At 40.0% G+C, this 14,540-nt stretch overlaps 2 protein-coding genes across 3 annotated transcripts in view; one reads left to right on the forward strand and one right to left on the reverse strand.

The window, feature by feature from the left end:
* B3GNTL1 (UDP-GlcNAc:betaGal beta-1,3-N-acetylglucosaminyltransferase like 1) overlaps positions 1-12,602 on the forward strand; it is a 109,525-nt gene extending 96,923 nt beyond the window's left edge. For both annotated transcript variants that reach the window (XM_065735185.1, XM_065735186.1), the window contains 4 exons: positions 3,833-3,901; positions 6,005-6,079; positions 10,837-10,947; positions 12,530-12,602. In XM_065735185.1, coding sequence (XP_065591257.1) covers positions 3,833-3,901; positions 6,005-6,079; positions 10,837-10,917 — 225 coding nt within the window. In that variant the 3' untranslated portion in view covers positions 10,918-10,947; positions 12,530-12,602. The remainder of the gene's footprint in view (positions 1-3,832; positions 3,902-6,004; positions 6,080-10,836; positions 10,948-12,529) is intronic.
* TBCD (tubulin folding cofactor D) overlaps positions 12,227-14,540 on the reverse strand; it is a 106,305-nt gene continuing 103,991 nt past the window's right edge. Inside the window, exons 38-39 of the mRNA XM_065735158.1 lie at positions 13,942-14,026; positions 12,227-12,644 (exon numbers count right to left, since the gene is read on the reverse strand). Of these exons, the coding sequence (XP_065591230.1) occupies positions 12,630-12,644; positions 13,942-14,026 (100 nt within the window). The 3' untranslated portion in view covers positions 12,227-12,629. The remainder of the gene's footprint in view (positions 12,645-13,941; positions 14,027-14,540) is intronic.

The raw sequence follows: 14,540 nt of genomic DNA on the forward strand, positions 1-14,540 counted from the left end.
CACTGTTTGCACACATGAAGGTGCTTTTTTTTTTTTTTTAATTTCTGTTTTGTCAGTATAGATTGTGAGGCATGGATACCTGAAAAAATTCCTGGTGTAACCTTCCTAGTTACGTGTCCTAGAGAAATGAGAGTCTTACAAGTAGTTGTCATAGTGTTATCTCCAAATCCAGTGATGCTTTGTATGTAGCAAGGGGAATTTTGTACATTCAGCATTTAGGAGCTAATTTTGCATGTTGGATTCTGGCATGAATATTCTTTTCAGCAAGTTTGGTATGTATATGTGTACAGAGGGAAGATGATGATGTCTTCAATGGAGTACTGTCTTTAATTGGATGCATGACATGCAAATGGGAAATTAGAGATGCACAGCTTTTTTCATGGTATAATGCTAACTAGGTGAAATGAAAGCAACATCCTGATACTGAAATCAATCAGACTGTGACTGAGAATTGCTTGTTCTCTTTGTGGTTCCTCTTATGGCATGCTGAAGATGTTTCTGCCTCTGCGTGCCCCTTGGTCTGTTTGTCATTACTTGTATCTATTTAAACTTACATTATAATGCTTTCCATTGCTTTGTTTTGACATGAATGGCCAAAATTGATTTAACATTTGCAGAGATGTATATTAACGTGCTTCCGAGGCTTTATACAAGTTGGAATGAAAGAATTATAAATAGTAGAATCAGGAAGGTCAGTAGGAGTTTAAAATGTATGAAGGACTGTGAGAGCAGTAGAAGGCATGGAGAGGATGCAGTAGAGAAGATCAGCACATATAAGATTGTTTTAGAGAGGCTTTCTGACTGTGGTCTTTAAAGAAATTTAATGACACCAACTGGTACAATCTGGAGGAGAGGACATTGTGCAAATGACCACCTATCTAAAAGGTTGTCCTTTTTATTCTCTGTCAGTCAACTAAGATGTTCCCTTTCCTGTGTTAAACTTGCCTCTCAGATCCTTCTGCCCACGCCTATAACACATCTTCAGAATTTGCTGTGATTAGGTTTCACTGCTTTGTGTCAATGGTCAGTACAGACTTACAGCCGTATCACAGGTGAAAATAAGATGAGGGAATAAAATTCTATGAACATCATACACCATAAAAGGACAGTATTAGACTGATTCATTTTTCTAGTTTTTCCACTAACACATCTGAATAGAATGGGAATTATTAAGAAACATCCTCTTGAGAAGCCAGCCAGTGAGTGGATCAAGCATGAAACAATTGAACTGTGTATAACAGTAACACAGTTCAAACAGTTAGCTAATTACAATTGCACCTTCAGCCCACTCTTACTGACTTCTTAGGTTGTGCATGTGGAGTAGGATTAATCTCCTGCCCATTAATCTCTTTTTACCAGGGAGGTCTGATAGTCCAAGCCTGTGTGTCCCTGCACACAGCTGCTGTGTTTATTAAAAAGAACCAGCCAGAGGCATGCTTTTATCTTCCTCAAGTTTTTCCCCTAGATTTGAGTAAATAAATGATCTTTTGAGCCATATAAACTTTCTCTTAAGAAGGAAAAAACTGTTTCTCCATTCCCTTTACACCACTGTTAATGTGTGTTATAACTGTTACTGCTAGTAATTACGTAGCTTGTGTATAACAAATAGCTCTCTCTTCCAATTTTAAGTTGAGAAAAATAGCAATTTTTGTTTGTTTTGAAGATGTACAGATTTGCCTGTGATGTTCAAAACAAAAATGCATAAACTTTCATGTGTTTTCTTAAAACTGAAGTGTGACCTGAAGGCACAGTAAGCTTCTGTGATGCCATGTTGTCAGTTGCATTGCAAATGAATTATTTTGCTGGGAGGAAAAAAAAAAGCCTGAGACTGTTTTATGGCTTTATAGTTCATTGTTTCCACCCTAGAAGGCAGTAGGTCCTGTATGGGTAAATGAACTTCATAGGAGATGCAAGATAGATGCCCATTAGTGCAAGAAAAAAAATAGACAACTTGGGTAAGCCTAATAGCTTAACATAAATATCTCAAATAAGCCTGATGCCTTCAGTTCCCCTTCTTGAATAAACAACTGTGTGCAAGACCCTGATTTGTCTCCAGACAGATTCTCTTTAATTGGAAAATAGTGTGTGGCAGAAAATAGTTGACTTACATTTTGGCCACCCACATGGTGTAGTCTGTCAGAAAATCTGCCCACTGAAGTCTCTAATGTTGTAGATGCCAGGTTTAAGGTGGCTGAATCCATTGAAAATCAGATGTGCAGATACATACCATCACAGTATGAGAATGACGTTTACTGTGCTGTCTTTGCTCATCTTTGCCCACACCTTGTGTTTTTTCAGCTACAGTAAGCTATAACGTTAGCTGGGGAAAGCAGAGTTGGGGGTGTATTAATTTGCCCAAGCACAGAGACAAAAAGAGAACCTAGGGAAGATGTTGGTTCCTTGTGCTTGAAAAAGTTGCCTGTGATTAGGGCTGTCTATCCCAGCCTGCATCAGCCACAGAGACCTCGTACAGTGTCTGTTATCTTCCTAGTACTTCCCTGCACTCCCTCTCAAGTTCCATTACAAAGTCTGAAGCATGGGCTGTGTCCTCAGTGTGACCCCTGCATCAGGAGCACCCAGAGCAGAGGTCTGGATCTACTGGCCTGAAACGTGATTCAGCTACTCCTACAGCTCCAAAGTGAAAATGTAATGTTTCCTTAATGTTCTTTTCCTCCTTGCTGAACTTCTGCAGTCTTTGTTGGTTCACCATTAGGACGCTAACGTTCCTGTGTCATCTGTTGTGCAAACAGAATGAGGTCATTTTAGGTAACATTAAATTATCTTAAAGGAGGAAAATGGGGGAGAGATGCATGTAGGTACTGAAAGTCAGCCAGCCTTCTGCAGCTTCTCTGACTTAGTAAATTAATATACAGCTGTTTGGCTATTCAAATTTTCCCAGTGTTAAGTGTTGTTAATCAATTTTTAATGCCACAATTAAAAAGATAGGAAAAACTGCTACCCAGCTTTCACCAGAATAATTGATTTCTGCAAGACCTTGAATACCTCCACCGTTCTGCTTCAGTGTAAAATTGCTGTGCAGATGATAATAGATCCAAAGGAAGTCAGAGGAAAGCATAGCTGCATTTCTTTTTAAAAGTCTTACAAAATATTAGTGTCAAATTAATGGTTCTAGAATGAGGCCACTGTGTATTTTGGATTGCAGGATTTACTATGCCTGTGTATTTATGGGGAATGCAAATTAAAAAAAAAAGTTAAATATTTGGCAACAGGGGCTGTAAATAATGCTTCCATAACTACATTAAGAATAACAAAAACACAGCAGTAACTGCATGCATTTAAACAACAAAATCTGCAGTTGAAAAATAGAGATAAAATCCAGAGGTCAACACTGGACTTGGTGTCTGTGTCTGAGAACCGAGGCTGGTATCACCAGAGCATCCATAGCAATAGTGCAGCACTGCAGTGTCGTGTAGTAGCTGAGGTGCTTGGACTGGATGGAAAAAGGAAGGTTTGTATGATTAAATCTTGAGTGTTTAGTGGATGTGCTGCAATGAGAGGCTATTCTCTGTTTTTATTTTATTCAGCATGTTGCTGAGGATGTGAAGTTAATGATTTCATATGTTTTTTCTTACAGTGACTTTCAGCATCTGTTTTCATGTTCATGAAAACATCATCTGCTCATAGCGAGCTGCAAACAGTGCCTGTCTCAGTAAGATAAACATGGAAGTGATGTAATGTTTTTAATCACCATAGGAGGACCATGGTGCATTGCCCTATTCCTCTGTTCATTCACATGCCTTTAGCATTCCATTGATACGCTGCAAGTGGTAGCAAAGAATGGCATGAAAGTGTTCTGCTGCTTCTCTTCCAGGTAACTGCATTTTGTGATGTCGATGAAAAGAAAATAGTAAAAGGATTCTACACTTTCGAAGAATCTGAGGTTGGTTACTTTCGCATTCATTACTGTGATCTGAAATAGTTCTGAGAAACGCAATGAAAGAATAAATTGCACGTTTTTAATATTGTGTAACAACTCATTTTGGTAGGAGACCATGACTAGTGGTTAGAGGCAAGGAGGCCAGGACTATGTAGGAGAAGAGATAGCTGGGGATTAATACCACAGTGCCAACTGTGGAGCTGGAATCCCTGTCTGTATTGCTCCCAGGAATGAGGCTACCTCATCCATAATGGTGACTGAGGAATTGCCACTGAATAGTGTCGTTTCAGGAAAGATATAAACCAGCACAAATGTGATTCTTCTTTAGGAATGGGTTTTATATAGATGCCACTAGACCCTGCAAAAAAGAACAGAGAGTTATATGCTGGAGGACTTACAGATGCAAACTTCCTGCCCTAATTAAGGGAAAAGTAGAAGAATATGGAGATGTGTGAGATGGTATTGGTATCTGTGACATGGCATTTCCACTGTTAACAAATTGTGATGGCAGCAAACCTCTTCCAGTTTGTCTTCCAGGCTGAAGCAGACAGGCAAGGGTACCTCGTGTTAACTGAAGTCAGCTCTAAAGGCAAATATATATATATATTCTGATGGGATAAAGTATTGCCTTCTCTGACAGTTTTTCTTATAGGTGAGAGTAGCATTTGATGGATTAAAGCCTAATGTCTACTAATTTAAAAGAAAATTTCAGTCATGAATTGTAACATCTATAGATTAATTACAGTCTTACCATACTTAAATAAGACTTTAACTGATAGATTTCCTTGGTGCCTACAATTGTAGGCAGAAATACTTTATTCCATAGAGAAGGAATAGATGTTTGGATGGCAATAAACAAATCATATAGAAAAAGTTGTCCTGTTGCAGAATTTATTTAATGGTAGCAATTAGCTCCAAGGTCTGGAGTAAATTTTCATCCGGATTCAGTCCCTCAAAGAGTCAGCAGCAGGACAGTTCTCAGGTTCACTGGGCACATGGTCAGGTCCTTGGGAGTGCAGTCTGACACTATGGCTCAGCTGGTCTAGCTGCAGGGGTGGTCTGACCTCAGCCCCACACTCCCACTGCCTTGTTTATACTGGGTCTAGCCGTCTTGTGGCTAAAGGATGACAATTCAGTTAGCTGATCTGGCAGAAAAAGAACCCTCAAAAGTAGTTTTCCAGCAAGTTATCTTGTGAATAAAATTACCCAGAGGTTGCTATGGGAAGGGTAAGGGAGCATCTCCCCAGATCCAGCTTGTGATTAGACTAGAGTAATTATGGAATCAGACCCTGTACTGGGAGGGTGCTTCCCAGCTGCATGAAAGCAGTCAGAATTGAGGATTTTGTCCAGGAATATTGACTCAGTACCCACCTCCAGTTAGTAATACTATTGGCATATCTGTTACAGATCCTGTGCTTATGTCTTTCTAACCTGTAGCCATTCTCCCAGATTGGTCATAAATAAAATTATACTGCAAACTGGTGTGAATCCGTAGAAGATTCTGCAGCTTGGATCCATGGTGAAGTCTCAGTTGGGCATAAGCCATTTGACAGCTCAAACTATAAGGGAAGGATTCTGCTTTTGCTTTTGCTGCTTGCCTTGTGCCTGCCTGGATGCTTCTGTGATGGCACATGAAGCTGATTCAGCTCACTGGAGGGATAGAAACAGCTCAAAAGAAAAACAACAGAAGAATATATATATATTCTATATATATTCTAAATATATAGAATTTGATGTGATAGGCTATTATAACAACATACCTTGCAGTCAGATCCAAGAGAAAATCATCTGGAGGAAGGGCTAAATGGCAGAGCTCCAGGCAGATAACCTGGAGGAGAGGAATGAGAGCTTCTCCTTTCAACATCAGAAAGCTTCTAAAATAATAAGATCTTTATTCAAAGAAAAACAATTACATTGAAAGATTATGGTGAGAAAGTAATGGGTTCTTAAAATGACTGGGAAAATGATGAATGGAGGTGTGTGATCATGTGGACTGTTGAAAATGGGGTCTCGAATTTAGCTTTTCCTCTTTTACTGTTTAATAGCTCCTAAAACTAAAACAAGTACCCATGCCTGCTTCTTAACTGCTGACTGCTCTGCTTGCAGGAGAGACCAAAACCAAAAATTCCTGTATGTCACTTCAGAGAAGCAACTCCACCTTTCATTATCTGCGTGAAGCAGGTGAGTACCCTTAGCTGCATGCACCAAATCAGTAATTGCTCCTTTTTGTAATCAATTTCTACGTAATTTTTCCCAGAAGCTTTTACTATACAGTTGAATGGGTCTTACAACTAATTGTGCAGAGTACCTCACAGTTTTAAAACAGCAGTATTAAGAAATTTAATATTAAGAATGTTAAAAACTACAGCCTCAGTAAAGGAGCTTGGATCTGTTTTACGTTCTTGCCCAACATTATATGCACAAATGAGGACATATAGTTGGTCCCCTGATCTTGTTTATTCATAAAACGTTGCAGCCCCGTGTGTTTCTCGGCTTTATATATATATATTTTTTAAATCAGACCTTGAAAACTATTTTGTTTTGGCACTGTGAATTCTGACCACCTCCATGGCTAGCCATGGTAACTGATCTAGAAGATGCTAACCAGTAGCAGTTTTGCTGTTATCCCACTATACTGTGCTATTATTTTAAATATAACGCAGAAGATTTAAAGCACAACAGCAACTACACTGTAGTTGTAAATGTTAAAGTCTGTAAAAGTAACTAATGCTTGAAGCTACATAGAAACGTGGATATTTATAAAACTGTTGTAGATTTGCTCAAAGATCATTAGCTGAATCACATCTCATACAGTTCCCTTTTAACTTAGCCCTCCCAACTGTACGGCCGACTGAGATCATAACTGAAGTTGTGAAGCCAGACTGAGAGCACCTCAGGGCATTATCGTGTAGTGTTGGCTGATAAACTGTTGGATAAACTAGTGATATTACAACTAATTTAATTTTTCATAGTACATACAATGGTGGGTGGAAGTCCCCAGACAAAACATCTGTGCAACCTGTTATGAAGCACGTCTAATTTGTGAAGTCCTTACAGTGAGGCTGTTACAGCAGCTGCCTGAAGGCACTGGTCCATGACTTCAGTTGTGATGGCAGAATATTTTCTGCTTTTTGCCACTGAGCATTTCCTCCTTGCTTATCAATGAATATTAAGCAGTTATATTTTTATTGGAAATAGAATTTGACCTAAATGAAGTATTCTTAGAGTCTGAAGCTATTTCTAAAGTAGCAGCTTACTTTCTAGGAGAATGCAGTGAAGGCAGCAGCCATTCATAGCGGGCTGACTCTGGAGACTGCAGGCAGGTTTTGTCCTTGCCCATGTCGCTTTGTGATTGAGGTGCAGACACCACTGCAGTTGGTGCCATAAGGACCTGATGGCAAAGGCACCACAGTGCAGAGGTAAATAAAAATCAGTATGCAAAAAGTTCCAGCAGCATTGTACCCTGGGCAAGTAAGTGTGTCCAAAGGGACAAGAAAATGATGAGAACTAACTTGCATAACGACATACCAGAAGCCCACTACAGAGCTCGCCCTTGTGTCAAATTTAAGTGTACCACACTTTTCAGTAGTAGTTTTGTCATGGAAAGTAGTCTTCTACCAAAACAAAACAAGCTGATAAATGTCTGTGGTTTAAAATATTCAGGTATCCTGTCTGCAGCAGCTTTCAAACTTCTGGGTCTGACCGCTACAGGAAATGGTTTCTAAATGGGCTGAGAAGAGCAGAGTATTGAACCTTCATTCATCTGTGATGCTATTGTGCAGAGCGCCGCGGGTTAGTCCTGCCTGTATTTATAGACTGAGTTTGCCTTGCTTTCTGTGCAGCCCTCATCTGAAGGGTCGGCTGAAAGCAAACCTTCCCAGCTGCTTTTCTTTATTCACCTCTCTCCATTTCCCCTTCCAGTGTGTTTGTCAAACGAAAAAGTGTGGTAGAGGATGCATGCACACATAAATATTAGGACTGCATCAAATGAAAAATCCTCTATACTTTCTAACAGTTATTTCTGCCCCTCTGATTCTGTTTGCTCACATATATCAAACGGAACTCTGCAAGAACTGTTGATGTCAGGAGTTAAGTCCCAAGCTGGTGTGAAAGACATTACCACCATCGAAACATGAAATTCCTCTGCATGAAGGATGCTGTGTGGGGCAGAACAGAGTCCCTGTGCTCGATGGGTTACGAAGTGTCTGTATGCTCAAACTATTCAGGACAAGTAGGCTGACCCAGCTCTGGTGGTGTTGCTAACGGACAAAGCCCTGGGGAGTGGAGGGACGTTTCTTGTGTAGACAAACAGATGTGTGGATGCAGCACACACAGCTGAGCAGGAGTCTCCTCCTGGAACTGCTTCAGTGTTGTGAGCAATTGTAGGAAGCTGACGTAAAGCAGATCTAGCTGCAGAGACTGCAGTGCTTTGCTTTAATAGAAGTCATCAACAAGTTTGTAAACATCCCAGACTTCCAAATTTATTATTTACAAATATGGATTAATCAACATCCTTCTGAAGAAGTGTTCAGGGCCCTTACTGGCTTTTGTTTTGCCTTTCATGGCCAAGAATTATTTTTAGTAATGATACAGACAAAACCTGCGTGTTTATAAGCAGCTGTAAGAGGGTAATTTTGAAGATTAGATATGTTTATTACGTGGGGTTGCCTGCAAGAACTGATTCTGATGGCAGTGTACTTCAAGCACTCTTTGCTTATTTATTTTCTCTGGCAGTTCCCTGCTAGAGCAGCATTACTGTTAAATCCTTTCAGATAAAGCAGTGGTACTATTCGATTTTCGTTGAGTTTGCTTTTAGGATGGCTTCACAAAGGGCTGAAATTCTGTGCTCTGGTGTGTGTATGCTTCAGAGCTCAGGAGCACAAAACCATGGCTTCAGCTCATCGAAGCTGTGTAGCAGCCTGCAGTACCTCTTCACCTAAGGGTCTGCACTGCGAATGCTCTCTTGCTTTGAGGTAAAAGCAAAATGCTTAGAAATCACTTACTGTGCCCTGCTTTGGCATGGCTTCCGAGTGCTTGAAATGAAAGGGATTTTCTACTGTTCTGCCTCAGTAATTAAACTAGTTCAATTGTGCAAGGTTTTCACTAAGTTTACTTTTAGACCAGTTACTGTAAAACACTGCCTTGTTCTGTCACCTCTGTCTCGTGGTCTGGGAGTGAAAGGTTTGTTTTCAACTCTTCTGCTTAATTTAAGCATCTGGGCTCTTCTTTTATTTTCTTTTTTAACCCTTCTACAGAGCAGGTTGATTTATTTTTCAGCAAGCTGCACAGCACTGTTACATACACTGTGCCCAAATTTGGGTAATCTTGGGTTTGTGAAATGATTAGAGGGGACTGAAGGTCATGATCAGGACCCACATTTCTAAGTAGAACTCTGTTGATGTGAGTGGTTAAGTTTTGCACTTGGGCCAATGTAAGCCTGGGATCTTAAATGAATTGCAAAACCAGGACCCAGTCCTCCAAAGTACGAAATGCAGTTGAGTGTTCTTAATATCAAGAGGTAAGAAAAACAGAAATACTCAACATCTTTCACTCGGGCCCACATCGCTCAGCTGAGCCGTTGGTTACCTGGGTAAAGTGGAGCTCTTGCTTTAAACATCTGCCACCATGAGACCTTTCCCATCCTTCTCCACGTTATTCATTAGCTGTTATCATAGTTCTTTTTAACTGTTTGTTAACATCAGTGCTCAAGTTATTTATGATTGTAGTGGGTATGTTTTTGTTGAAGTTCTAGATTAGATAACATTGTCTTTGTATATTTTGCCACTGCCAGTGAAAACGGAGAAACACTGCAGGTAGAGGATAATGGCGTAGGAGAGAGGGGAGGGAATCTTTGAGCCTGAGCACAGCATGCTGCTTTGAGCCCACTCTCAAATATGCAGTGTTTCCTTTCCTATCTAAATTTACGCAGCAGCCTGGAGGGGACAGGCAGCTTGCTTTGTAGTTGGGCAGATTGCTGATGGAGATGGCCTTGTTCTTTGAACAGCAGGCTCCAAGAAATGCCTGTGTGCTGTGTGAGCACTTCTGGTGAGCTGGGAAGTCAGATACGCAGTCGGTCCTTTATGTAAGTCAGAACTTTGCTTCTGAACTCAGATTTATAAAAGGTCCCATAGCAATCCTATTGAATCCACTTATTCTAGCCAAAGTCCAGCATTCCTCCTACTTCAATTCCACTTTTGTTTGGGCTCTAGTTTTGTAACTTCCTGTCCTAAACACCTGCAGAGTGTTGTGCAACTTCAGTATTCCTGCTACTCCAAACCATACAAAAAAACACCAAGTTAAGTTTTCTGCGTTATTGTGAGGTTTAATTCCTTTTTGTGATGTTCCTGAAGTAAAATCCAATAAGGCCAACACAGAAGTGTCAGAAACACTGATGTTGGCATGGGTTTTTTTAAATGACATCACAGCCATGTTAGGATCTGTACTGCTGCCTTGAAAAATGACTCATGGAGCAAAGCTACCAGGTTCCTGTGCAGTTAACGTAGCGACAGCTTAAAAGGAAACGCCTTTACCTAAGCAAAGTATTTCAGCTGCTTGATGAAAGGTTTGTTTCATCAGACAAGCTAATCATTGTTCTAAATCTACAGTCACTGTTTTACCAAATTCATTCCCTGGTCCATTTGCCTTCACTGGCAAACAGAGTGCCCAGAGTTGCAGATGTTTATCTTCAGAGCTCTCAGTGTAGTCCTCACATTCTACTTCAGTACGCTAGACATCCAGCCCAGCCCCAAGGATACGAACTTGGACCCTAATTTCTGAGCATGTGCTTAATTTTTGAGTGGAGACATTTCTGAGCCTTGCTTTTCTTAGTTTAACTCCACTAACAGGAGTTCTTTTCTGTGGAACCAAATTACGAAACCCTGCTGCAACCTGAAATAACTTTTGTCTGGTTTCTGTGGTTTTTCTTTTCCCCCTTATAGGATTTGACAGGAGGAGCATTTGAAACAAACTTGAACATGCTGAACTTGAAAGAAGGAATGGATTATTATCACTTCAACTGAAGATCAAGGCAGCAACATCAAAGCTGTGTGGTATGTCTGTATCAGCACATGCAGAAAGACCAAAGTGTTAGAAATTATTAGTAACCTGTGTTTTATCAATCTTTGCTCCTAGTAGCTCTTTCTAAGGAACGTACTAAAAACACCACTGATAATGGTATTGACTCATTTTGCACAGCACTCACCTACCAACCTCATTTTGTTTGTTAAATTGTATTTCTAATTAAAATAATGATCAGATAGGGGCCATAAGATAACAAGACCACAGGGAAGCCTTAAAAATGCATCAAGCAAAGCCTATAACCATGGAAGTGTAAAAAGAGGTTTCTGTCAAACATTGGCTGGGGCCCTCAACCAGTCCCTGCTCTTGGCTTCATTTCCTGCTACTGAGAGCAGCTTGGTGCTTCTGAAGTGAAGTTCTGCATGCAGCCAGTACTGAGGTTAAGTACAGTATCCTCTGATTCAGGACTGTTAGAAGTAGGTGTATTTTATATTATACTATATAATATAAGGACATTAATGACATAGTGCAACGCCTGCAAGCCATGCTGCACAGAGCCCCATGGCCAGCTCTGGCTGATGCACAGTATTTGAACTGAGTGCTCATTTAATGAATAGTTACAGAATCCCATGCATACATCTACACTGAATTTCATATGCCAGCCTGGGTTGCAAGTATAGTCAAGAAGTGTTGAATAACATAATACATCATTTACAGTTTCCTCTTCAAAACAAAGTCTTGCAGTGACATAAGAGTGTAGTTTTAGAAATGAAGACCTGCAGCAGAAGATAGCAGGTGCTTCACAGAGAAGCAGGTTTGGTTTTTGCTCCTCCTGAATTTTTCCTTTCTTTCAAATTTTCACAGGGGTGTGTATATCTACTGAACATGATTGCTGCTCTATTTGAAGAGCTGAGACAGTGGGATTAACTAGAATCATCAAAACACAGATGTAATGACATCACACTGCTGTGCATTTGTCCTATAATCACAATGTTTCAACTATTTCATTTTATGGTCAGTAAGGAATAGTCTGAATTCCTACCAGTTGCTTGAAGTACTGCTTTATTTTTCAAGGAAAAAGATGAAACTTTGGTTCCTAAAGCTAGTTACTACAACATTTGCTTGAATCAATTACTTGAAGAACTCTTAAGAGACACTCTGGTGTTAGCTGAAGTGAAACTTAGGTTTCTTTGTTTGCATATGATGTAAGAATGGCATATTTACCTGCACATATAATGAAACTCTCATAAAGATGAAGCACCAAGAAGCACAGCCATTCTTACCTCCAGCAAAAGAAATCTCTTATAAGAATAATGCAGTAAGTCAGGTTTAATGTTTAATGTGTAAACAGCAAGCACAGGTTGAATGGCTCCGTTCAGAATTGGAGGAGTGTAAATCATTGACATAGGACTAAAAAAGAAACAAAAAAAACCAACCACCACCAAAACCCAACGAGTCAATCGTGGCAGAACTATGAAGCTGTGAAGACAAACTGCCATCTTGTGGCTATGGATAATGAATTAAGAAAAAGACAACGTAATGCATTGTTGCCTTCACAGGGCAGACATATCTGCACAGTGCTGTAACACTTCTGCCTCTTATTTTGTTCACCAGTGTACTTCACAGCTCACACTGAGAATCCAATGTTGAGATGCCACAGCAGCACCTGAACCAAGAGCTTCAGTTTACAGAGCAGCAGCTGGAGCCTGCAGCTTCACTTTGCTGAACTCTGCAAGAGAGAAAGAGAGAAGAGGTGGAGTAGCACATAGCATGATTTTCCCAACAGCACAGTCGTGTATGTAATTAAGTAAGCTAAAGAGAGAGGAAAATATAGAAATGTAAAGTTATTTTTACAGCCCTTGTTTTTAACACCTTATGTTTTTAACAATCCATTAGTACATTTGATTTGTACAGGTTTTTAAAGGAATAACTGTTTGTTTATTTCAATTGAATTAATACATCTTCTCATAATGTTGTGCTTGGCATTCTGTGCTGCTGTTTCTTTGTTCTCTGGATATGCAGCTCTTACAGCAGAGCTGAGTGCTGTGTGGGTACCAGCTGGCTGCTGGGAGGACATGAGGACAGCTGTGAAAAGTCTTTCAAGTTCGCCGAGTATCACTTTAGAGTGAACTCAACAGTTCTCTGGATAGGTTATGTGCAATGCTGAGAGGGCTCTGTGCTTTTGAAGCATTGAGGATTTCCTGAAGGAAAATGAGCATTTGCTTGCCAGATTGATGCACTGCTAAAGAAACATGAAATCTTTCGAGTCCCAAATAGGAATGCTATTTGACAGCAGTGTCTTCTCCCTCTTTTACCACTGCTGGGTAATCTCGGAAAGGAAGAAGGGCTCTGTCATGCTGAATTTCATTACCTCAACTGAAATAGTTCCCACCCTTATCCAATAATTTAGTGCTTAAGAGATGAATGGTAAGACCTCATTATTTTCCTTCTGTGTTTGTTATTTATCTTGATTACTGAGCAGAACAGAACTACCTCTCCTGGATACCAAAGCAGAAAATTCTGTCCCTGTAGGAATACTGAATGCATGGGCAGTTCCAAACTGTCTGCATTAAAGTGGAACAAGATCTAAATTTGATCTGTGGTCCTCTTATGAATGTGGGATAATAAATTCTAGAAATTAACAGTGTTAGAATCTGCAACTTGCACAACAGCTCACGTGATTTTGCTGTTAAAATGGAGTGGGATGCTGTAACCCTTTTCTCTTCCCCAGAAAGGGGCAGTCAAACAGTTTTTAAAACATCTGTGCTGTGTTGTTCCATTTTGCATTTTGTCTGAGTAAGATGTCACATGGCAACTCTGGAATGCTTTCAAGAAATGAAATTGGAAGGGCTTAAGAGAGTATTTTTCAGTAACTCCATATACTGTGTAGTTATCTATGGGGACATTCCTACGTTCATGAACCTGTGAAGAACTCCATCTGCTGCACAGTGGTCCACTGCCCACAGTTTCCGAGCAGCTGATCATTGTGTTTCTTTCCAAGAGCTCAGAGCACTGCTGCACATTACCTTGGTTACCAGCTGTGGTTTGGGCACCTTCAGGATGTCACAGAGGTGGTTGCGTTTCTTTCGTAGCTCTGTTAGTTCACCTTCCCTGCACAAAGAAGTACATTCAGTCACTTCAAAAACGAAATCTCAGCACTGGCTGTGTATGCTCTCTGCTTGCTGTTACATCACTGTGCATACGTCTGTTCTTTCAAGAATATTTCACATGAGACATTTTTGTTCTGTTACATTTTAAGGAAAACGTAAACTTTTCACACTGTTTTAAGACACACACACACCATAAATACTCACCAGGGCTTCCAGAAATGGCAGTTACTAGTTCAGTGAGTCAGATTATTCTTTTACTTTTTTTTTTATTTCAGAAAGTAGCATTTTTTCATAAAAGCTTTTTGATTAAATTTCCATTAATTTATTCCTTTAGAACTGTTTTTAATTAGGAAACACCATACCAAGAATTTAACTCAGTGTCACTTGTTTTGGAGAATGTGCTGCTGTCCAGGGAAGCATTCTCCTGAACTGAAAATGCAGACCTAATGACAGAATGAAACACACAGTGTTCACAAGGGAATCTCCTCAGCAGCAGTTACAAAAAGCCACCAAAT

The sequence above is a fragment of the Cyrtonyx montezumae genome, unplaced genomic scaffold, assembly GCF_038088225.1.
Source record: "Cyrtonyx montezumae isolate F1298 unplaced genomic scaffold, pur_monq_1.0 scaffold_19, whole genome shotgun sequence".
Taxonomy (NCBI): Eukaryota; Metazoa; Chordata; class Aves; order Galliformes; family Odontophoridae; genus Cyrtonyx; species Cyrtonyx montezumae.